General features: G+C 39.3%; 3 protein-coding genes across 3 annotated transcripts; 1 reads left to right on the top strand and 2 right to left on the bottom strand.

Moving 5' to 3' along the window:
• Positions 1 to 70: 70 nt before the first annotated feature.
• On the bottom strand, positions 71 to 2,236 carry LOC306851200 (thioredoxin domain-containing protein 17-like). Its single transcript, XM_079387351.1, has 4 exons — positions 1,979 to 2,236; positions 1,814 to 1,895; positions 987 to 1,062; positions 71 to 906 (listed from the first exon to the last, which is right to left on the bottom strand). Exons 1-4 carry the CDS (start codon positions 2,121 to 2,123, stop codon positions 838 to 840), a joined length of 372 nt encoding a protein of 123 aa, XP_079243477.1. The 5' UTR covers positions 2,124 to 2,236; the 3' UTR covers positions 71 to 837.
• Positions 2,237 to 6,277: 4,041 nt separating this feature from the next.
• On the top strand, positions 6,278 to 18,167 carry LOC306851729 (P2X purinoceptor 5-like; the record flags this gene model as incomplete). Its single annotated transcript, XM_079388169.1, has 9 exons — positions 6,278 to 6,498; positions 6,661 to 6,805; positions 6,949 to 7,020; positions 9,516 to 9,591; positions 9,766 to 9,853; positions 10,191 to 10,332; positions 10,434 to 10,555; positions 11,724 to 11,817; positions 17,904 to 18,167. Exons 1-9 carry the CDS (start codon positions 6,362 to 6,364, stop codon positions 18,165 to 18,167), a joined length of 1,140 nt encoding a protein of 379 aa, XP_079244295.1. The 5' UTR covers positions 6,278 to 6,361.
• LOC306851536 (protein FAM222B-like) lies at positions 16,362 to 23,088 on the bottom strand. The gene is made up of 3 exons (XM_079387834.1): positions 22,917 to 23,088; positions 21,244 to 21,368; positions 16,362 to 21,051 (listed from the first exon to the last, which is right to left on the bottom strand). The coding sequence occupies exons 2-3, from the start codon at positions 21,320 to 21,322 to the stop codon at positions 19,343 to 19,345; spliced, it is 1,788 nt and encodes a 595-aa protein (XP_079243960.1). The 5' UTR covers positions 21,323 to 21,368; positions 22,917 to 23,088; the 3' UTR covers positions 16,362 to 19,342.
• Positions 23,089 to 23,916: the final 828 nt, after the last annotated feature.

The raw sequence follows: 23,916 nt of genomic DNA, 5'->3' as shown, positions 1-23,916 counted from the left end.
ACACCCATGACTGTATTGCTTGATAATAGGTTAGCTGAAGTTAGGAATAAAAACAAAAACCACAACTGCTTGGTGCACAATAATTTCCCATTGTATTTACTTGCAATGCTCAAAAAACGCAGTTACATGCAAAACATTTGCAGATGGATTGTTCAAAACATTTTAATCTTGTTCTGAATATAAACAATCAAAATGGCAACAGCTATAATCATATCCCATAGGTTAGGATTATAAAACAAATTGAATTTATGTTTACTGTATTGTAATTGATTCAGTCGTAAGGGGACAGTTCACTCAAAATGATGGCTGTGCTCCACTTGTTCCAAACCTGTATGAGTTTCTTTCTTCTGCTGAACACAAAAGAAGGATTTCCCTTCATACTATGGAAGTCAATGGCTTGACTTTGTTTGGCTACAAACATTCTTCAAAATATCTTCTTTTGCATCCAGCAGCTGAAAGAAATTCATACAGGTTTGGAACAAATTGAGGGTAAGAAAATGATGACAGAATTTTCATTTTGGGATGAACTATCCCTTTATTATAGTTGATTTGAAAGTGTAGTCAAAGTCCCTTTTTTGAATATCATTTGAAAATAAGCTTGAAATGTCTGATGATATTACAAATGAAATCTTCCAGTATACACAATTTTATTTGCACAAATGCTTTCCAGACTTGTACAGTCACCACAGCATAATTCCAGGCCACAATTTGTTTAGCTGAACATTGCAGAGCAGGAGGATAGATTACAAATGACAAAAGTAATAGTAGAAAAACCGTTGTCAATCATTCATGTTTAAAATGTGGTTGTCATCAAGCAGTAGGCTACATCACAGGACATTAATCCTCTGTGAACAACATTCGAACCAGGTCTACTTTAAAACACTCCTCTTCAACCAGCTTCTGGGGCTGAAAAGAGACAAACATAGTACATTTGCAAGACGCACACAAATTTAAAGTGTTAAATTCATTTATGAAGGAACATTTACCGTGCCATAGCGCAGTAGTGTGGGTACTCCAGTCAGCTTCAGATTCTTCTTAAAGTCATTGTTTGGGTCCTTCCAGCTAACAAGAACAACAGTGAAATTAGATGTCAACACTTAACCAAACCAAACAAATCAAAAATTAAAATGTGGATCAGTTTGCTTGATCAGAGCAGATTTAGAGAAATTTTGCACTTATCAATGGATCCTCTGCAGTGAATGGGTGCCGTCAGAATAAAAGTCCAAACAGCTGATAAAAACATCACAGTAATCCACGCCACTAAATCTATAACACTTCCTCCATGCAGTGAAAAAGTCCATGATACTTGTTCTCTCACATAAAAATCCACAACATATTTATGACTGTTTCTTGGTCTCTGCATATTTCTCTCGATTCAAGGGAATTACTTTTTCAATATTATGGATAGAGGACTCATTCTTAGTAAGAAGCAATGATGTGATCATAAAAACATCTTAACGATGAATTAAACATGCAGGTTTCGCGTCACAAGATTTTAACTGACAGCCTGAAGTCGTGTTGATTACTTGTAGATGTATTTATCAGCTGTTTGGACTCTCATTCTGACGGCACCCATTCACTGCAAAGGATCCACTGGTGAACTACTGACATCATGCTAAATTTTTCAAAATCTGATGAAGAAACAAACTCATCTACAGCTTGCATGGCATGACAGTGAGTACATGTTTTCAGCTAATTATAATTATGAGTGAACTATAACTTTTATCTAAGCACTATCTTGTATACTATATGCTGCAACATACATTAATTATTTCTGTTTCAATGTAATTGGAAGAATGTTTTGTAAACCTACTAAGGTCTATCTCCCACTTGGCAGTAAATGAAGACAGATCCCTCCGGCAGATAACACAGCTCTCCTCTGACCACTGGCTCTCCTGCATGAGTGAAAAGGGAAGAAGAAAAACTCTTTTAGTTTGAATTTTAGTTCCAGCACAGCTGCTGTATACTGTTAATGTACCTTTCACACAGTCCGGACACCAGCTCTTGCCCTGGTCATCTTTATCTCCAGAGAAGTAAGCGAATATGTCTTTTCCTTTTCTTTCAGACACAGCTTTACAAAATTCCTCGTAGCCGTGAACAGCAACGTCCTCGTATTTAGTCATATTTATTTACTATGTAGTGTTTACTGGGAATCAGTTGTTCAGTGACAAAGCCCAACTCTAGCTGCAGAGACTGATCTCTGTATGAAGTCAGCTGACTGTAGACAGCAGTGAGTGAAGTGTGAAGAAATGAGCTTGTACCAAAATAAGAGTGGACTATTTTAAAATAAAAGTAAAATAAAAGTTTTTAAATATATATTTTTTAAATGCAGTAGTTGCACCACAACTGAGCATTTGAACACATATAATTAAAATATTATATACAATAAACACTGTTTATACATATTGTATTAGCCTATATATTAAATTGATAATATTGCAAACATACACTAAGATTTTTAATGTTTTTTTTAAAGAAGTCTCTTCTGCTCACCAAACCTGCATTTATTTGATCCAGTACATCAAAAACAGTAATTTTCTTTAATTATTTTTACTATTTAAAAAAAACGGTTTTCTATTTTTAATATAGTTTAAGATGTAATTCATTCCTGTGATTTCAAAACTGAATTTTTAGCATCATTACTGCAGTCACATGATCTTCAGAAATCATTATAATATGCTGATGTGCTATTGATAGCACATCAGCATATTAGAATGATTTCTGAAGGATCATATATATATATAATATATACACATATACATACATAGTGGCGGGAGGAGCAAACGACAGACACATTGGGCGTGGCGTCAGGCCTCTGAGAGGTTTTTATTAAACACAAATATTAAAATAAAGTGTCCAAGAGGAAAAAAAGTGTAAATAAACAGGGGATCTGGTGTCCTCGTCGTGCTGCGGGGCTTGTGAAGGAGGGCAGTGTTCAGGAGGAAAGGGTCCAGGGAAGGTGCGGAGTCCGGTGGCCGCACGCGCTCCCCTCTCGGGTCCGGGAGCGTGTGGCGGCGGCTTCCTCCAGCGGCGACGTCCTACTCCTAAGCCCCCGGAGCTTCTGGGGGACTCGACGGCCGGCATCCTGGCCCGTCGGCCGTCTAACGGGTGCGGCAGTCCTCCTACTCGACGCACCCTTCCTGGACCCACGAGGACACCAGCGTGCATGCACGGGGAAGAGACCGGTCTCCCGAGGAGAGGCGCGCTCGGCATTTAAACGGCGGCGGTGATGAGGCTCTATTCACATCAGGTGCGCCTCATCACACGCCCCATATGTATATGTTATCAATAGCACATCAGCATATTAGAATGATTTCTGACACTGAAGACCGATGCTGAAATCATTTTAAATTACAACTACAAAATATATTCAAAAACACTGGTAGTGTATATATGAATATACCCTACCAGTGGAAAGAAATAATAGAAATTAATACTTTTATTTAGCAATGATGCTTTAAATTGGTGATAAAGACATTTGTAATGTTACAAAAGTTTTCTATTTGAGATAAATGCTGTTCTTCTGAACTTTCTATTCATCAAAGAAACCTAAAAAAAATTCTACTTAGCTGTTTTGAACATAATAATAATAAATGGATTTTGTGCAGCAAATCAGAAAATTAGAATGATCTCCTTTTTTTATTTTTATTTTTTTATTTTTTATTTATTTATTTTTTTTTTACCCGGCCTGTCAGTAACACAGATAACACATGACAGTACGTATGTGTAGCTATGCTATCATCATTCACAGCCTTTTTTTTTTTTTTTTTATATATATTTTTTTTATATATTTATTTATTTATTTTTTTTATTTTTTTAATTAATTAATTAATTAAATTTTATATACCCTTTTATTTAACCATACTATGACCGACAAGACCAGGGGACAGAGAAAACAAGAGAGAGAAAGAAAAAAAAAAGAAAAAAAAAAATAATAATAAAAAAAAATAATAATAATAATTATAATGATAATAATAAAAATAATAATAATAATAATAATAAAAAGGAATTAGAAAACAAAACAAACAAACAAAAAAAAATTGTGGATAAAGTCAACAGAGAAGGGGGAGAGAGAGAGAAAAAAAAAGAGAATGGGGGATAGAGAGAGAGAGGAAAAAAAACAGACAATTTGCTTCGATACCTGCTGACAAAAAGAGAAAACAACAGAAGACACAACAGAAGACACAACATCAGAGAAACTGCAGCAACAACCAACATCTGTATGAATCACAATAAATTCTAAATGTTAACTGTTATTGAGCAACACGCATAACTAATATTACAAAATAAGTTTTGAAGCAACAGCAGATCAGAACAATGTGTGTCTGTGAGCACCCGTTTTTACACCAATGTGAATGCTTGAGTGTACACCTGTGTGTGTGAGCGCGCTTGTGTTCATAAGGTTCCTCCATGTAAATGTTTAATAGTGTGTGTGTGGGGAACAACAGCCCCATCCCGCAAGGCATGAAGCAGGCATGGAAGAGACCCAGGCCCCAAACATCCGGAGGCCCCCCAGGGCACGGGACCCCCAGGGGAACCACCGCAGGGACAACTGCGGCCCCCACCCAGAAAAGGGCAGAGGAGAGCCCGAAGGTGGGACATCCGACAGCCACAGTATAGACACCCCAGGGTGCCGTGGCGGCAAGCCCGCAGGCTCCGCCGGCAGCCGACCACACCAGGGCAGACCGAGCCCTGGGCCCGGAGATCCAAGGGCCCCCCACCCCCCAACCGGGGCCCAGCAAGGCCAGTAGGGCCAGGCCCCGCCAAGCGACCGCCGAGAGTGGGCCAGCGCTCACCCGAGCATCCTGCCCCGGCGCGAGAAACCACCAACGCACCGGCGGCATCCTCCACCGGCAGGGCATGGTGGTGGGGTGGGGGTCGACTGAGATGATGAGTGAGGTGGAGTCTAAGGCCCGACCTGACACATAGACGTAGACGAACAAGCACACATATACACAAGCATACGTTCTCACCCTCATGCATGCAACGAATATTCTCACCCTCGCCCCACATGTAGACACACAAAAATGGACATGGTACCCACACTCACACTCCCTATATGCACTCTATACTCCTAGATCCAGGCACCACCACCCCCAGAGGGGTAATCAGCGCCCGATCCCGGAGCTGAACCCCCTTCGCTCTGGCGTGGGGACAGGAAGACCACCCCGGTCCCCGCAGCAGCAGAGAAGACCACCAGCCCAGACCCCGACCGGGCGGCCAGCTCATCCTCACAGCCCCCGGCCCCGGACAGAGAACAGAGAACAGGGGTGTGAGATAAAAGAAAAAAAAAAAAAAAAAAAAGACCCCATGCTTCACCTCACCCGCTCAAATGTAGTGTTGGTGTGTGTTGTTCTAAGGTGCTTTAAAACAGGGGTGCTTTAAAACAGGGGAGGGGCACCCTCCACAAGCTTGTGTCAGCTCGTCCCCTCCCTAGAGCCCTCAATGTCTATGTGCAACTTAAAATTGAGAAGTGGGCACTGGCACCAGAGGGAAGGCTGAATGAACAGACCGCCCTCTGGATGCCATTCAGTGTGCCCACCCCCAAGGCCCTATATGTATGTGTCATGTGACAGTAAGTAATGAGAATGTCTAAGCTGTAATGTGTGATTGAGATGCAGGTGGCCACGAGGAGACAGAGGAGTACCACCTCCCCCGCATCCCAGCGACACACCCGCACCTCAAAACCCTACCTATGTGTTGGTGTGATGGAGCGGGAGAAGTGAAGCCTTAGGGATGGGGAGGAAAGCATCAGAGGGGGCAAAATACCCCCCCCTTTGGAGCCAGCTCCCCCGCTGACCCCCATAGGCACCCCCATTACCCCAAATCTGCCCAGGGCGGGGGGCCCAGGCCCATCCAGACCAGGGCCCATGGCAGCCCGGGGCGGCCCACCAGACCCCACAGCAGAGGAAAAACTACCCCACCCCATCACTCATTCAACTCCCAGACTACATAAGACAATAAGACACCCAGGTTAAGCCCGTTAGAATTAGAATGATCTCTGAAGGATATACACACATACATAAACAATATACAATGTGTGTGTGTGTGGTTTACTAAACCAAAAAATGTATTAAAACTTTGACAACTGCAAATATTAAAAAAATTATTTAGTTAAATCTGCTAAAACTGGGCAATTTTTCAAGTCAAGTTTAATAGCTCAAATGGACATGGGTTTATGAATTTACATTCTAAACAGTGTATAGAAGTAGATTATGGAGGGCATGTAAATTGCAAGATGACGTGTTGCACATGACGGTGTGTCTCTTAGGGATGCAGGGCGTATGAGCACATCACGAGCACGTCTCCAGGAGCAGGAGCAGGAGCAGGAGCAGGAGCAGGAGCAGGAGCAGGAGCAGGAATGGCTTGGCAGAACAGTAAAAATCGATTGCTGTTTCTCTTTGAATATACAACAGTCAAATATGTGGGCACGCAGAATAAGAAAATCGGACTTCTGTACAGAATATTTCAACTCTGTATCATGGGATATCTCATTGGGTAAGAGCTATAATTAATTTTAGTCTAATCACAATCAAAAGTTTTGCTTGAGCTTCAGGTAAAATCATCTTATGTAATGATGCCAGCTATGAAACAGGTAAAAAAATTTTTTAGCTTTTACTGGTTTGATGGCAAATATTTAAACGTATTTTACCTCAACAGATGGGTATTTTTGAAAAACAAAGGATACCAGGTAGAAGATGATACTATCGATAGTTCTGTGGTAACTAAAGTTAAAGGAGTTGCACGTGTCAACACAACAGATTCAGATTTGTGGGGACCAGAGGACTATGTTTTCCCCAACCAGGTGAGTCGAAGCAAACCATAGTCTAAAACGTTTGAGTAAGTTCTGGTACGTTTTGTGTCAATCATATTCATAATGATTTGCTTTATCATTAATTTGCTTCAATAATAAGTATTTTGGTAAATTATTATTATTTTTTTTCCCAGGGTGAGAAATTTCTTTCTATAACAACCAATTTCATCGAGACACCAAACCAAAAATTAGGCAACTGTTCAGAGGTAAGACAAAAAAAATGTTCTTTACTATTTATTAAACCTTTTACGGTCGACATCTCACATCTGCACTTTCAACAACATTTAACTCATCTGCTGTTCTCTAAACATTTATAGACATAATAAAACATATTTGGTTTTTATTCAGTGACATATTCTTTAAGAAATCATATAACTGTTTGATATTGTTGCATTAGTTGCTGATTACAGTCAGCTTGGTATCATGTCTCTGTCGTGGCCATTACCAGTGTAAGAGCGTGTGAGAGCTCTGTGGTTATGTGTATGAACTGATAGTGAAACACTACAGTGCTTTTACTTTCCCATTATCAGGCAGATTTGATTGTGCTTGCTGGTTTATCTGTCGATTTCCACCATTTCTTATGTGTTGTGAGTCTCAGGGGCCATTCATATAGAAAGTGTTTTCGATTTTAAAAACATAAGACACAGGGCATTTAGAGACAGAACTACAGAACTAACTGGGTCTTGATTGAGAGGCTACCAATGTGCGCACACACACACACACACACACATTTTTAATTGTGTATAATTTTATAAACGTTCGGATGAATCCAAATAGAGTTATATTAAAAATTGTCCTTGGTCTTCCCAGCTTTACAATGGCAGTGGGTGGGTGTTTTTTTTTTTTTTTTTTAAGAAGTCAAATAAACTGCAAGCATCCATAAAAAAAAGTGCTCCACACAGGATGTGAATAAAGACCTCCTGTAGCGAATCGATGCGATTTTGTAAGAAAAATATCCATATTTTAGTCTGATTCTTCTAAAACAGGGGTGTCAAACTCAGTTCCTGGAGGGCCGCAACCCTAAATAAACACACCTGATCCTGATAATCAAGTCCTTCAGGCTTATTTGAAAACTACATGGTATGTGTGTTGGAGCAGGTTAGAACTAAACTCTGTAGGGTTGCGGCCCTCCAGGAACTGAGTTTGACACCCCTGGTCTAAAAGAAGAAAGTAATGGCTTAAGGGTAAGTAAAGCTAATTTTCATTTTTGGGTGAACTAAGCCTTTAAAGGGGTGGTCTACTGGCTTTTTCGAAGGCTTGATTGTGTTTTACAGTGTGAATTATCAAAGACGTGATCTGAGGGAATCGCCAACGCCCATGAAATATTTGGCATGCTAAATATCTGGACCTGTCAGGGATTCAAAATCCTGCTGTGTGAAATGAGTTCTGACTGAAATATATGCCGTCGATGACCTACAGCCAATGAGAGAGCAAGATACAGGGCAGCGGGAAGTTCAGGGAGGAGTTATATGAAAAGTAGTTTGCGGACCAGACAGAGTTGTCAGCGATACTTCCTATTGTAAAGTCATGCAGTGAGTAACCTCCTGTCGCCGATCCATCTTGCAGTGTGAACACAGTTTTCAGGACGTGTGAGGCACACCCGGTGTAGCCAAACATCTGTCTTCAGAACTACGAGCCCATTACAAAGACTAACCATGGCTTTACTACAGTGGCCAAATCAAACACAGAACCATATTTAGCGTGCATGTAGCTAAACAAGCATAAATGCTATAATCCAGGAATAATTTACACAATTTATAATAATTAACAATACTCTACTACAACAACTCTTCCAAAATGTACTGATATTGCCACGTTGTTTGTACATGGCTAACTGCTTAATACATTTTTTTTTTTTTTTAATTAATAAAAATACAACTCTTCCTCTTCTCTATAGCAACCCAACATGGCCCTACCCCCTCTATTGAGTGTTTCCGGGGGCAGGGTTTATGTAAATTTCAGGGTTTGTGATGTCACTAACCCAGGAAGTAGCTCATTGTAGTCCCTACCAGCTGTTTATTGTATTTTTATTGTTATATTTCAATAATTTAACAAAACAGTTCAGTTTAATGACGCTAAATGGTCGCACTGAATGCAAGTAAACTAATTAAATATTTCTATTTTTATTGTTCAAATCTTTAAATAATTTATTTGACATTTTGATGATTTAATTAATTAGCTTTTTAACAACTCACAAGCCCACTGCAGTTTATGAATTAAACCCAGTTTGGGAAATCCTGGTTTCATAAAAATAAAAAAAATGAATATATTTTCTTTCTCTTTGCTTTTTTATATCAGTATATGTTTAATTGTAGTTTTAAAACAAGTTAGATAAATAAAGTAATCTAAAAATGATACATTACCTAAAATGAGTAACCTAGATTATGTTACTAACTCCAATTTTCATAATGTAGTCTGTAACCAGTAATAGACTACAATTTGTAAGTACACAGCACTGTTTATATCTCACAATTCAGACTCAAAAATAAAAAATATGATTGCGACATTCTATCTTTATACCTTTCCATTCCACTTTCTCACAATTCTGCATTCTCACCACAAGTTTGTGTTTATCGCAATTCTGAGTTTTGTCATTCTTTCTCTCAGAATTGTGAGAAAAATACGTTTGAATTGAGACAAAAAGTCAGAATTAGCTTTTTAAATTCTTATCCCATGGCATCTCTTTTAATTTTTTTTTTAGAACCCAGAAGTACCAAATAACACATGCTCTACGGATGAAGATTGCACAGAGGGAGAGGCTGTTGGGGTTGGAAACGGTAAAATAATTTAACTTAAAACGGCTTAATTTTTTTTTCTCACAAAGTAAGCTGATAATCAGTTCATGTATAATGCTAGCATAATAAGCCATGCTGCATGATAAATATTTTCCATCTGCAATTTTTTTGTTTATAAATATGCAAAAACCTACTAAATGGTTTCATTCTCTTTAGGAATTAAAACTGGCATTTGTTTGAAAACACACAATGGCACTTGTGAAATATATGGCTGGTGTCCCACTGAAATACGCAGCGTTCCAGAGTAAGAATATTTTCTCCCACTCTTTCAAGTACAGTTACAATGTTCATCCCATACAGTGTATGCAAGTAATAAAGTAATTGTAAATATCAAGTTTAAAATAAAGACATTTTTTTTCCAGCCCAGCCAATGTTGTGAGAGAAGCTGAAAACTTCACTTTGTACATAAGAAACTTCATCAGATTTTCCAACTTCAACTTCGCAACGTAAGAAACTCACTCTGATACATCCATTGGTGTAAACCCTGTCTGCTTTTATGTTAATTAAAAAGCACACAAAACTATATAAAACTATTTACTGTGTTTCCACTCAATTATCCCAAACATTGTTTTCCTTCTCAGATCAAATGTTCCAAAGAAAAACAGAAAATTGTATTTAAAAAACTGCTTGTATGATGAAACTGTTCGCCCGTACTGTCCTATATTTCGGCTGGGAGATATTGTGAACAAAACTGGACATAAGTTTGAAGAAATGGCTCTAAGGGTGAGAATAGTGAATGTAGTTTTAATGTGAGGCAAAATTTAATTTAATGGAGATTTTGTGCTTATTACACTGAATCTATTATTTTGATATTATAATGCCAGGGTGGTTCAATTGGGGTTCTGATTGAGTGGCTCTGTGACCTTGATAAAGACTCAGATTGTCGTCCTCACTACAGCTTTGTACGTTTGGACAACTTGTCAGAAACAGTGGGATTTAACTTCAGGTACATTCACACTGCTCTTTTACTAGTCAATGCCTCTTTTTTTTCATTTTGTCATTTTTGGAGGCCCCATTTGATTTTGGTCTTTTTTTCTGGTGAAAAAAATACATAAATGAAGAAGAAAGCCAAAATATGAAATGCCATGGATGAATATTGATCGGATAATCCACTGTTTTATAGAAGGGGGTCAAAGTGATGATTTTCACCTGAGATTCTGAGCCAAGTTACAGTGGGGAGGTCACGGTATTTTATTTATTTATTTATTGGTAGGTCTAAAATCTCCATACATGGATGTAAAACTCAAAGCATATCTTCTAGTGATTATTTTGGTGACAATTGATCAGAGGTCAGGCGCAATAGGTCTCTAGAGACATATATCTGTTACCCTGGACATCAGGGTGATGGCAAATGATGATGTCCTCCTAGAGCTCTCTTTCTGCATCTAGCTGCAAAGATAGACATTCACACACATACACAGAGAACACTTATCTGTACTTCAAGGTTGCCGAGCTCTGCCCTGAATTTGATCAAATATGGTTAACTACACACACACAATGAGATCCGCTTCTTAGAGACTAACAAGGCAGACTAAAGCCATATTCAACTTATTTTCTAACATGCATAAATGTAACTGTGATAAATAATTATTCAAGAAATATTATAATTAACATTATTATGAGGGCCATTAGATCTGCAATCCACTCCTTCAGTATTAAAGATATCGTAATGACCTTTTAGATTTGCTTTTTAAGGTCCGATATGGTTCAATTCCAGAGATATGGAGATCTCAATGTGGCTCGATGAGTAAATTGTTAAATTGTACGTTTTCAGTGATCAAAAAATACATGTGGGTCACTCTGCATTCAGCTGATGCATTTTTTCTTTTAAAGAGAACAATTAATGTTGAAACTACAAATGTATCTTGTTTCCTATCAAAAATGCATAGAATGTACCTATGTGCATGCCGCCAAAATACAAAATAGTGGATTACTCAGTAAATATTCATGAATGGCTTTGAATATTTAAGATTTCATCCCTATTTATGTTTGTCTTTCTTCAGAAATTATTTTTTTAACAAAATCAAAAATTTGAGCAATGGAAGTTTCTAAAATTTGGTTCATTTGACACGGACTGTTGTTATGCTCAATATATCCAATAATTGTCTCCTCAGATTTGCTCGCTATTCCACTGATGCTGCAGGACAGAGGCAAAGAACACTTTACGAAGTGTTTGGAATTCATTTGGACATCATGGTGTTTGGAACGGTATGTGACTCAAGTGCTAAAGACGTCAATGCATAAGTGATGTAATGCATGCTTTTAATATGAGTCTTTTCCAGGCAAGAAAATTTAGTATTATTCCTACGATTGTCAACATAGCCTCGGCTTTGACTTTCATGGCTGCTGTAAGTATGCAAATATTCAGATACATACACCATACATCATCCATTTCAAGCTATATACCTAGTTTGTTTATCCCCAAGGGTTCTTACATCTGTGACATTATCATACTGTACATGATGAAGAAGAGGAGTGTTTACACAGAGTCAAAGCTTGAGAGAATGACAATGTATGTATCAAAAGCATGTTTGCTACAAATGCTACTGTGCTCTGTACTTTGATTTAAGAATAAATATAATACAGGTAATGCATTATTTATTCTTTCATGTCACATGTCACTACATACAGTACTAAAAAATGAAACTGCAAGTAATAATCACATTTATTTTATATCTCCTCTAGGAATGACAAAGAAATTCCATTAAAAATAATGCCAGAGGGTCTGAAGAGAAAATTCAGTTTATGAATATTACAATAACAGTAATGAGGAAAGTGGCTTACACATCAAAAAAAGTGGTAACACTTTATTTTAGGGTTTCTTAACTAGTTGCTTATTATATTACTAGAATATAATTAAGCACATATTAATGCCTTATTCTGCATGACCTTATTCTACATCCCTAATCCTACCCAATACCTAAACTTAACAACTACCTCGCTAACTATTAATAAGCAGCAAATTAGGAATTGTTCCTAGGAGGGAAAAGTCGTAGTTAATAGTGAATAAGTGTTCCCTATTCTAAAGTGTTACCAAAAAGTACTTCTTATTCACTCTGAGGCCTTATACGCTAAAGTTTAGTAAATGTTATTTGCATAATATATTGTATATAAATACAATCTCATATTCAGATTTATGTTTGTGTTGGGCTTTCTGATGTTGTGTCTAAAGGACCTGTGGAAATGTAAAACATATTTATCAATCAGCTGGAATTTGTAAATGTCTTGTTTTTCATCACCTCTGTGGAAATATCTCAATGACAAGTTTGCTCCATGAGATGTGATTCTGCCATGCATTGCAAATGAGGGAATTGCTGGTTCTTAACCACTTACTTTAGGCTAATGTGTCTGGATGCATGGACTTCAGATAGAAATCATATAAGACTGAAATGAAATGACTCAACACATGTATTGCATTAACTTCATAGTCAATTATATTAGTTAATATATGATTTTAGACATTAAACTGATTCAATGGATTAATCATGTTTGACTCATTTTTTTATTTCTCTCCTTTTTTAACAAAAAAATTATTTTCTATACTACAATGATTTTGTTGCTGTATGATGATAGGGCTTTCCTAACCACTACACCAGATTTAATTCAATTCCTGCTAAATGTCCTGCGTAAAAACATTGAAAATATGAGTTAGTTGTAGCAACACAAATTTACCAGAAGAGGTCTTAGTAACACAAAACAGTGTAGATTGTGTGATTACAATTAATTTAAAATATTTCCCCGAACATTTAAAGATCTGCGCTGAAGTACATGATAAAACGGAATACATTTGCAAAGAGACAAAATTTGAGATCCTGATAAAACATGAAGCATTTGTGCCAACCTCCCCTAATCCATCCGTCCATTCACTCTCAATTTGTCACATTTCATTCTAGAAAATATACAACAATATAGTGCATGTTTTATTATATTTCATTATCAGAACCTGTCGGGACTGAAAGACTTAGTGGCCCCAAATGCTGGAGAGTTTGGCAAAAGATTTTTGAGTATCCTCAGTTAACTCCTGTGTCCTCTGAAGATGGCATCATGGCACAGTTTTGTACAAAGCCAATTAGAGCTGTGTCACATAAATGCCCTGAGGTTAACTGAGCTCCGACACAAGTGCCAAATCTGTCAAGATCCTGTGGGTGGTAATCCATGTAAAAAATAAATATATATATATATATATATATATATATATATATATTCAGTAGACACTTCTAAACCCCTTTGACAAGATTATTATTGAGCCCCCAAGAACACTAAATAACTGATGTAGGCTAGCTGCACTTACACAGGTCTAACAAACACCACTGGAAATTAATGTCAGATTGAGTGTTTAGATCTTCATCTTATACTTGAGGAAAAGTGAAATCACTGATTCTTGAAATATGGGACAAACATTTTATCCTAGTTATTCTGTCAAAATTATTGCATGATCATGCTGAAAAAACAAAACAATAGAAACCATCACAGAAATTGTAATGGTTTCCACTACAAATACCTTTATAAACATTAACCACCAACACCATTAAAAAATGGTTTCCTGTTGTGTGTTTTGGGACATATTCCATTAGGATGAATGAATTAAACAAGGCGACCAGAACCAGAACCAACGGGCACCATTCAAGTTTCCGTTAAAACCAGAACAATTCCCATTGTAATCAGGAAATCCATTACAAATTCTGTGATGGTTTCTATTGTTTTTCTGTTGTTGTTTTCAGCAGGGGACATTGTCCCGACCCTTACCAATCCTAAAACCACCTGTAGGCCTACTCAGTATTTCTCAACAGGGCCGTCGCTAGGAATTCTGGGCCCTGTGCCATGAATTTGCTATGAGGCCCCTCAAAATCATGATCGCTGGGTCCCCACTAACCTCCGGGCCCTATGCACTCTATCACCCCCCCCCCCACCCCACCACCACCACGAGCGACGCCCCTGTTCCTCAATACTTTATATAGCCTATCATTTATTTATCTGCGTTGCCATAATCACAGCCTTGTATTAATTTAGACCAACAGCAGTTCAAAACAGAGCCATACGAATTAACATCTTTGAGCAACACAATTATTTTGAACAAAGACTTATTGAATACAGACATTTGCCTCAATAGTAGAACTAAATTATTTGTTGATTATTCAGAGATAGTCACTTTTTTCCACTTACTTAGCATGTCGATGATATTGACCGTAGAAAGTCACTTAAGTGAAAATACTAATTCGTCGACTGACAGTCTGTCTGAAAAACACAATCACAGATTTGCTCAGTGATACAAATAGTGAAATATCCCTAGAGCTGAATCGAACCCGAGGACCGGAACTTCCTGTTAATCCTTGGCAAGTATTTATAAAAAAATAACATTTAAAAAATCTTGCATGATTTAAATTACTCTCCATTCGCAAATGTAATATTTGATACTATAATAACTGACATTATTACGGATTAAAAGTTAAGGAAAACACCTTTTAAGAAATGCAAAAATGAAAGTAGGAGAGTGCACTCAAATATAGGTGAAAGGGTCATTCCACCCAATCGGTGCCTTTTCAAAAAGTAAAATAAGTTTAATCAATATTGTTTAAATATCCATGAAATGAAGACACCGTAAAAGGACAAGAAATCGTATTGTACCATCTCAGGCTATGTACTAATTTATTATTTTATGACTATTTTTTTTCTATACCTCATGGTTTGGTATTTTTTCCTGCTACCGACACAAGCATTACTAGATACTATCGTTTAAATAGACCTCATATGCCACTGAATGAAATAGGCATTAGCTCAATAATATACCTAGGGTGAGCTTTAAAATGTTTGAATTTTACACAATCTTTAAAAACAGGGTCAAACCTAATCAATGTCATTCCTGTTACCTACATGTCAAAACCTGTTACTCTAAAAAGTAACAGATTGACAGGTTTGACAATTTCAAACAAATTTGCTAATTGCTAGCTAATAGTCAAGTTTACAAAAGCACACATTGTACACGTTGAAAGGATTTTAATTGTAGATATTGATTATATTAAATGTAGGAAATGTTTAAATTTACATTTAAAAAATGTTAAAAGTATTGACATTGCATGATGCCCCCCTCCCCCCCTCAGACAAGCCTCATAAATCATCAACAATAGAACATTATAGAAGTGAGAGAGAAACATGCTTATGTTTTAGAATCGTGGTTGACAGATTATGTAACCTCCTAGAAATGATGTCACTTGAATGTACATTATTTTACAAGGGTTTTTTGATGAGGGTAACAGGGCTGACATGAAATCAGGGGACACCAATAAAATTTATATTTTATAGAAAAAATGCATACTTATGCCAAAACATTGCTTAACAATGAGACTATATTTAGAACAATGTGCAGATGTGATTTTTATATAATTTTGCAAATGATAAAAAGTCCTGCTAAAAAAGAAAACTCAATGAGGGACAGGCCAAAAACCTTACCCATACCAGCATAAATGCTAATAATAATATTTCATTGACTTTTTGTAATATTGATGAAAGCATACATAGTGCTGTTATGTTTTTAAATTGCACATTTATTTGTTATATTAGATCTATGTTTGATTATTTCTTAGGGACGCAAAAGGCACAGATTCTGCGGTTGACCCGAATATGTTTGAACACGTCTTATTAATCTCAAATAATTACTTGCCAAATAAAATTTTATAACCAGTTCTATTCCAGTACTCAATAATCAGTGAAATATTCAACTATGCAAGAAAACAAAAACAGACAAGACACACTTTGCAAATGCAAGTCAAACTTTATTTTGGTTAGAGGGGAATGTTTGTGCAACACGTTCCTGAAAAAATGTGTATCTGGAATGACAGTTTTCGGTTACACAAAACAGGTGCTCACTGCTACCATTCAAGTGACATTTTGTTCTTTGGTGGAACAAGATGAGACACACTCAACTCCTAACACACACTCCTGTAGTCCAAAACTGCCATTGTGTTGTTTTGGGAAGGGGGGCGGGGAGGGAGGGGGGTGATGGGGGCAGGAGTGCATGTGCTCCAAAAGACAAAGAACTTTCCAGAGCATTCCTTCGAATGTTTCAAGGACACTAGGGAGTTCAGCAGCGTAGCGCTCGCCACCTAAACTAGTGATTAAGCAGCAACTATTCACATCCGAACAGATCTTGCACCTGCAGCAGCACACGGTGTTCTTTTTTTTTTCTTCTTTCTGAACGATATCAGTAGTTTTTAAAGTAGCTCGGTCCCCCGTTCTTGAGCAGTGCACTAACGTCTACGGAATGTGCACTAGCGCCGGTCCATTTACCATCCCAACGGTCACATACACACAGTCCACATCAGCCCAGAGGAGGCACTTCACATAGAGATAGTAACTATTAAAAGAGTAACCTGACTTTGTACTCTTGAGCTGTAACAAGGCATGAAAAGAGGATCGAAAGAAATAAAGGAAGTCTAAACGTTCAACTTTACAATGACATTGTCGACAGGCAAATGGAATAACTTATTACGCCTACCGACGCTCAACCTATTAACAATATTGCATTGCAAAAAAAGGCATAATATAAATTAGATCTTAACTATCCTCACATTTATAAGAAATCACTTTTTGTAGTCTGAATAAAATAGCAGCTTAATGGGCAACGTATCCTGACGTGAAAGCTTAAACTAGGCCTGCTGTTATTGAAAAACATCAGCCTGGATGCAAACCTTTTAGTCGAGCTTGCGTTTCCGACGAAGGTGTTCGCCCATTACGGGAAATGACTGGAACAGGTTTTGCTGCAATGGTAAATGGAGCAAATAAAGATGCTAGTGTGGTAAAAATAACATGATGTGGTGTGAATGCAACAACTGTTACAGCCCAGTACTACACATACATTGCTAAATACAAAAGAAACCTCTTCCTTTCGGGAGTTCGCTCCCCCGATTTAAGGTTTCACAAAAACAAATTTAGCTAAATATCATTCATTTATATTCTACATCATGCCTATTGTCAAGGACAGTTCAAGGATCAAATATTTAAGGCTTCTGAGGGGCAAACAGGGAGGTTATGATACTGGGTGTCACGGCTCCAACCATCCGCTCATCTGCAGTTGCTCCACCAAAGCCTGACAATACCCATGCTCCACTGCCAGATGGCCTGCCCTGATAAAGGTGGAGAGACTCAGTCGACGTAAAAGTCAAGGGAGAATGTGAGAAGAGGCACAGGTAGACCTGAGAAAGAGAGAAACTCTCCATGGGAGTTAAACCGTGGAGCATGGGATGGATCAATTATCGAATTCACAGAACAACTCAACTTACAATGCTTCTTTTGTTTAGGTTATTTCCCAACTAACAGACCTAGACTGTCACCGGCGGTGCATTTCTGCTATTTTAGATAAGACCGACATGACACATCAAGTGCCTAAGGTGGGTGGAAAATGCAGTGGCAGGCTTCAGCTGACACAACAGCGTGTGACGGAGATGGAAGTGATCCCGCCAGGGAAGAGCGGTATGGTGTTAATGATGGAGCAAAAGCAGGGAGCCAATCCGCCCCGACACACAGCATTCACACCGGCTAATCACACCTCTCAGTTACAGTAGCACAGCAGTAAAGCCACAGGCTAGCCTGTGGTGCTCATTTATATTGCGCTTACATCAACACACTTCTGTCATCCAATTATGGTCAAGGACGTCTTTCCTTTAACGACAAACTAACACACGAGTGGATGATGACACTCTTCACAAAGGTAGCTTTGGGTCGGCTGCTATACGTCGGTCCTGTAGTGAGTCGAAGCCTGCCGTCACCGTCTCTTTCCAATGAAATTCAAGTAGTAACAATTAAGTTGAGAGACAAAATAAAATCCTAAGCTATGCAATTAGGGCACAGCACAAGTCCCGAAGCAATTTCAGTCTACAGCAGTCTCCATTTAAACTGAAATCTAATAGGATACTTGAGAAAAAAAGAGGGAATAAAAAGTTTAGTGCATTAGCTGACACTTCAAGGGAAGGATTAACATCGTACACAATGTGGCTTGACTCAGCCCTAGTGTAACATCTCCATCTAAGACTTTAACCTGATTCATGTTCAACAGTCTGGAAAAGAAACAGTCTTGTCATATGTGCATATCCCAGTATCAGTTTGCACTTTCATATCGATTCAGAATTAGTTACAAAAAGCACAATATGTAAACATTGAGAGGAACAAAAATAAAATCAACCTCTATACATTGTACAAGCTGTTAGCTTAGATGGAACAGCCAAATATTTCAGTATCATGGCACCCCTTAAATGTCTTCATTGTGTTAGTACTTCAAATCTCAAGTAGGCCTAAACTACATGCAAATGGCATTTGATGGGAATTTCTTCTGTTTTTTAAATAATGGACATTTGTCAATCAAAAGGAGAAAGCAAATATATGCGTGTTATGTGGTACATTTTTCATTTATATAACAGACCAGATAGGAATGGAAAAAAAAAGTGCTGATCTCATAAACTGAAGCTGTTATGGCTGTTTTCAGGAAAGAAAGAATAATTAAACTAAACTGAAATAAATAAATGCCTACAGTGTTTTCCAAAAGCTACTTATTTAAGAAATCTAAACTACTAAAATTAAAAGAAAAAAGTGGCACATGGGGGTTCAGCTTTGTGGTAGCCACATAAATCATTGTACTGGAAACATTCAGTAGATCACTTGCAAGACTGAGAACAAAACGGGAAGAGGGGGAATTTTTTCCTTGCGCTCAGACTAACACTGACTAGCGTCAACTGGCCGCAGCTCATCTGTACCCTGGGTGGTGGATGTGCACATTTCTACTATCACCTGAATCTGTGGCCCTGCTGATTGATGCTCTATGCATCTTTGCCATTGTGCCAGGATTCTGTGCTCGGAAGCAAGGCGCCTGGAAGTCACCACCCATGTACTCCATGGTCTGTATCAGGTTCGTCTGGCTGGAAATGGCTGCCCCGGTCCTGTACTGGGCTCCTGGGGTGCAGTCTATGGAGGCTCCTGAGAGGACCCCATGGAATGGCCCCACCAGGTCTTGAGACCCTGAGCTATCACTGTTTGGCGTGGGTAGGATGTTGTTCCAGGGAGTCTGCATGTAGTGGCCGTTACTATAACTCATGGGCATCCCATTGACCGGAGGAGATGGTGTTGGTTTATCATTTGAGGGCTTCAAGTTGAAGGGCTGTACCATGCACACCTCCTGCGGGTAGCCCATGTTCTTGGTGAGGAACCCCGGTCCAACTAGGGCCTCTCTAGGGAGATTCTTGCCTTGGTGAGCCGCTCCCTCCGGAAGGTGATGAAGGTGCGCCAACTGGTGTTGCCCCCAAGGGCCCTGCTGACGTTGTTGATGGGGTAACTGTGGCTGGGAATGATGCTGCTTCATGTCGTTGTGGTAAAGAGGCATCCTGTTCATGGCAGAGATGTTCATGGCGGGAGCAGGACCGCCTTTGTCAGGGTTACCAAGAATGCAAAAAGGTTGAGGACCCACACCGGGATGGATGCACACCCGAGAGCTCGCATTGATGAGCTGGTTGCGGCTGATGGGACTGGGGTTGGCGATCTGTCCTTCACACATGGAGGTAGAGCCCATGCCGGCCCGAGCCTGGCAGAACTGGTTGATCTGATTGACGATGCTGCTCAGGTCACTTGGCCGGTTCTGGTGCAGGCTGGCAGCCATGGAAAGCGGGATGGTTGAGGTAGACACAGTCACATTGGGAGGGGCATCGGTGTCAGGCAGCTTGCGTGGCATCTGTAAGCCTGCCAGGGGGGGCTGTAAGACCCCGGGGGCCGGAGGGCCAGCGCAAGAGGCCTGTGGCATGGGCTGGGATTGCGAGAAGCCCTGGGAGTGCTGCAGGTTCACCGACTGCGCCATATCAGGCAGATGCCGGAGTCCTTGTGGACCAGGCAATTGTGGCTGCTGCTGCATGAGAGTCTGTTGGTGGTTTAGGGTGTGGTGTGGTACTGGCGGTTGGTGAGCCTGGCTCTGATGTAAAGCCTCCTGGTGGGCCAGGCTCTGCTGTGGTTGTAAACTGCTTTTCTGCTGCAGGGCCTGCGGATGGGCCTGCAAGGCCTGAGAGTGAGCGAGACTCTTCTGGCCTAAAGGAGTCTGAAGGTGTGGAACAGTGTGAGAAACATTTAAAGTGCTGGGATTGGCGTAAAGCCCACTGTGCGGGTTCATGATGAGCTTAGGGAGAAAACGGGCTCGGCCGCCTTCGATGTCCTTGAGGATCCCTTTGACGGGAACTTTGACGACGGCCAAGAGGCCTGTCCGGGTGTTGACCTGAGGTGGGTAGGGGCTGTAGCGCTGGCTGGAAGTGTCGAGACCGTTGACGGTGCGGCGAATATGCTTCCTCTGAGGGACTTTCACACTATTGGGGAAGATTTTTATAGTCAGTGGGTTATTGGCAACTTTCTTAGCATAGGCATCCAATTCCGCTGGGGTAGGATAGTGTGCTGATCTCATCCTCTGTGTAGTGTCCCCTGTGAGTAAGAGAAGGCCAAATGTGAAGGGTAATGCAAGAAATGTGGCGATCATATGATAGCATATAACTGCTTATCAGGGCTCAGACGGAGCAGGGTCAAGAGGCAGAGCTAACAAAGGGACAAACTAGGTCAGACGTACATGCAGTCTAATCAGAACAAAGCTCATTATGCTTAATGGCCATTTCTTACATTTCTGAAGTCCAGTGTTCATCTGCGTGTGCGAGAGAAGCTGGAGGGAGGGGTTTGATACCGGCAGACAGGCCAGCATGTCACAATGAGACTAATGCAACATTGGACTCTCACTCCTCATCACACTGCAAAGGAAACAGTCACGTCAGTAACAAAAACGGATTCACATCATTCGTCTCTTAAAATACATGGTGTAAAAAAAGAAACATTGGCTATTTTCTCCTCCGAGGGCGTCATTAAAGAGATCCAATTTTACGTGTAGATGTAGGTTTAATGGAACACACTGTGCAATGGGACTTAATGAGAGTAATAAATTATTAGGAGGAAATTTCTAGTTTAATTAGTGGCGGTTTGCTGCAACACAGAAGCAGCAAAGCAATAATCAGAACGCCTTAGATTAAAAACCAGCACACAGTGAATATCCCAACAAGCTAAGTATTGAGTAGAGAGTGCTAGTCAACAAATGACATGATTTACAGCTGGCCGCAAGAAAACGTCAATCGCAGAAGTGTACAAAGGCCCTACCCTTGCTAATTCACCTGAACATCCATCAAACGCTGTAGCTATAGATCTCTGTAACTGCCTCATTGTAGCCATTTATTTAAATATCATGCATTCAAGCATGACCTTTTTAAATAGCTCTCTGAAACAGCTGGTGTCAGGGCCCACGGTGCACACCCTGCAGTTTCAGTGTCAGGAGTGCGATGCAAACGCATTCTCCCGTCTGCCTGGCAGGTGCCCAGGGGCACGGCAGGGGATGCAGCAACACGACCACAGGCCACACACTCCCAGCTGACTCCTCCAATCTGAGATGTGCAGGTGTCAAAAAGTGCAGTCGAGACAGAGCCTGACATGTTCTGCGCACCCAACCCCCAGCTATTTTCATCAGGGAGCTGCTTTTAATTTGACACTGAAGGAGGTGTTATCAGCTAAAGCTGAGATCCACACTGCCTTAAACATCCTGGGTTTGTTTAGAGTCAGAGATGACCCATGCACATCCTGTTATATCATCCCCAAAATGGACCAATGGAAGGGGGAGATGTTTATTTAGATGGTGCTTTGAACTGGGTTCAATATCTAAACGAACTCACAATTCACAGGTCTTACAAACAAATACTGTACTGCCAAGCAGTATTTTTGGCTTGCATTTAAAGTGACACACATTTACGGTCTTAATTAAAACCAACAGGAGCTTTGGAAGAGCTGAGCTACATTGTAAAATCTCAAACACAATTAGCCAATCATAAAACCAAAGCACTATGAGTTTAAACTACAATTTGTGGTGGCCATTTCATCCACCCTATAATAAATCTGCTAGCCACCAAAGTTTGCTTAGCCACAAGCTACATGCATTACATTTATCTCAGATCAACACAGACACACTTACACAATTTAGGGTCACTGTAGCACACATCTGCCCTGTAGATAAGATGTCTCCGGTTGGCTGAAGCATTGTCGTGCTCATTTAACGCCCAGCTAACTGCCAGCCAATCTAAAAGGTGATCAGAGTGAGATCTCAGCCTGTCTTGGTACCTCTGTCAATACACTTGCTACAACCACTAGCATATAGCCTGTGTCTTCTTCTTTGTGCGAGCCACTGCCCGGCTTTCATCTCACAGCTTCTTAAAACCACATTAAAATGATTGAAATGAGGTGTCGAAAGCGAAACTTACTCTCTGGCTTCGGGATGAGACCTGCGATTGTTTAAAAGAGCATTTTGCTGGGTTATTCGGCACCTGTGCTCTGCTTGTGTCGATAAAGCGCTTGTCTAGTCACTGCTGCTGCCCAGTGCCCACTGCTGCAGCCCATATCCGCGCATGCGCAGTAAGATTTTCCCACGTGTCTTCCTCGCTGAGGTCGAGGAAACGCGAAGGTAACTTGGGTTCAACGCGCCACCTACTGAATGGGAAAATTACACTGGTAAAAATTATATTATATTATATATAAAGATAACAAAAACAAATTTTAAAACCCATAAGTTTATTTTTTTGCATTTTTGTAATGAGTCCAGACTCCTAATCCAATATTTTACACTACTGCATTAAAACTTACTGTAATACAAATATTTTATTTTATGTTTTTATGTCAAATGATTTTTAAAAAATCTTATTTTTAAGACCCTCAATATTTTTGTGCCCTGACTCAATATTTGTCTCTATTGCATTAATAAATGCTGTAATATAAATATTTTTATTTTATGTTTTTATATCACAATGAAAAAAAAAAGTCCAGTAAAAATATTTGCAAAAATATTTTTTAAAGTCTTTTTTTAAGACCCTTAATATTTTTATGTGTCCTGACTCAATATTTGTCTCTATTGCATTAAAAATGGCTGTACTACAAATGTTTTTATTTTGTTTTTATGTCACAATAGAAAAAAACTTAACTGTCCAAATAAAAATATTTGTAAAAATTATTTTGAAAAGACCCTTAATATTTTATGTACCATGACTCTCTCTATATTTTCTCTATTGCATTAAATATTACTGTAATACAAATACTTTTAATGAGTTATATATCTATATATATATATTAATAACTCAACCCAATATGCCATTTGGATTTCTATTTTTTTATGTCACAATGCAAAAAAACAACAACAAAAAAAAAAAGTCCAGCCTTTTTCATCATCAATCATGGTATACATATAAAATGTTAATGTTACCATTTGAT

This window comes from Barbus barbus, assembly GCF_936440315.1.
Source record: "Barbus barbus genome assembly, chromosome: 31".
Lineage (NCBI taxonomy): Eukaryota > Metazoa > Chordata > Actinopteri > Cypriniformes > Cyprinidae > Barbus > Barbus barbus.
This window is presented reverse-complemented; position numbering and strand designations above follow the sequence as displayed.

Excerpts from the sequence above, each read along its gene's own strand:
- LOC306851200 (XM_079387351.1), bottom strand. The coding sequence starts at position 2,123 with ATGACTAAATACGAGGACGTTGCTGTTCACGGCTACGAGGAATTTTGT. Across the intron at positions 1,896-1,978 it reads GTGTCCGGACTGTGTGAAAG|GAGAGCCAGTGGTCAGAGGA; the intron begins GTACATTAACAG and ends TCACTCATGCAG. Across the intron at positions 1,063-1,813 it reads CAAGTGGGAGATAGACCTTA|CTGGAAGGACCCAAACAATG; the intron begins GTAGGTTTACAA and ends TGTTCTTGTTAG.
- LOC306851536 (XM_079387834.1), bottom strand. The coding sequence starts at position 21,322 with ATGCTGGCCTGTCTGCCGGTATCAAACCCCTCCCTCCAGCTTCTCTCG. Across the intron at positions 21,052-21,243 it reads GAACACTGGACTTCAGAAAT|GGGACACTACACAGAGGATG; the intron begins GTAAGAAATGGC and ends TCTTACTCACAG.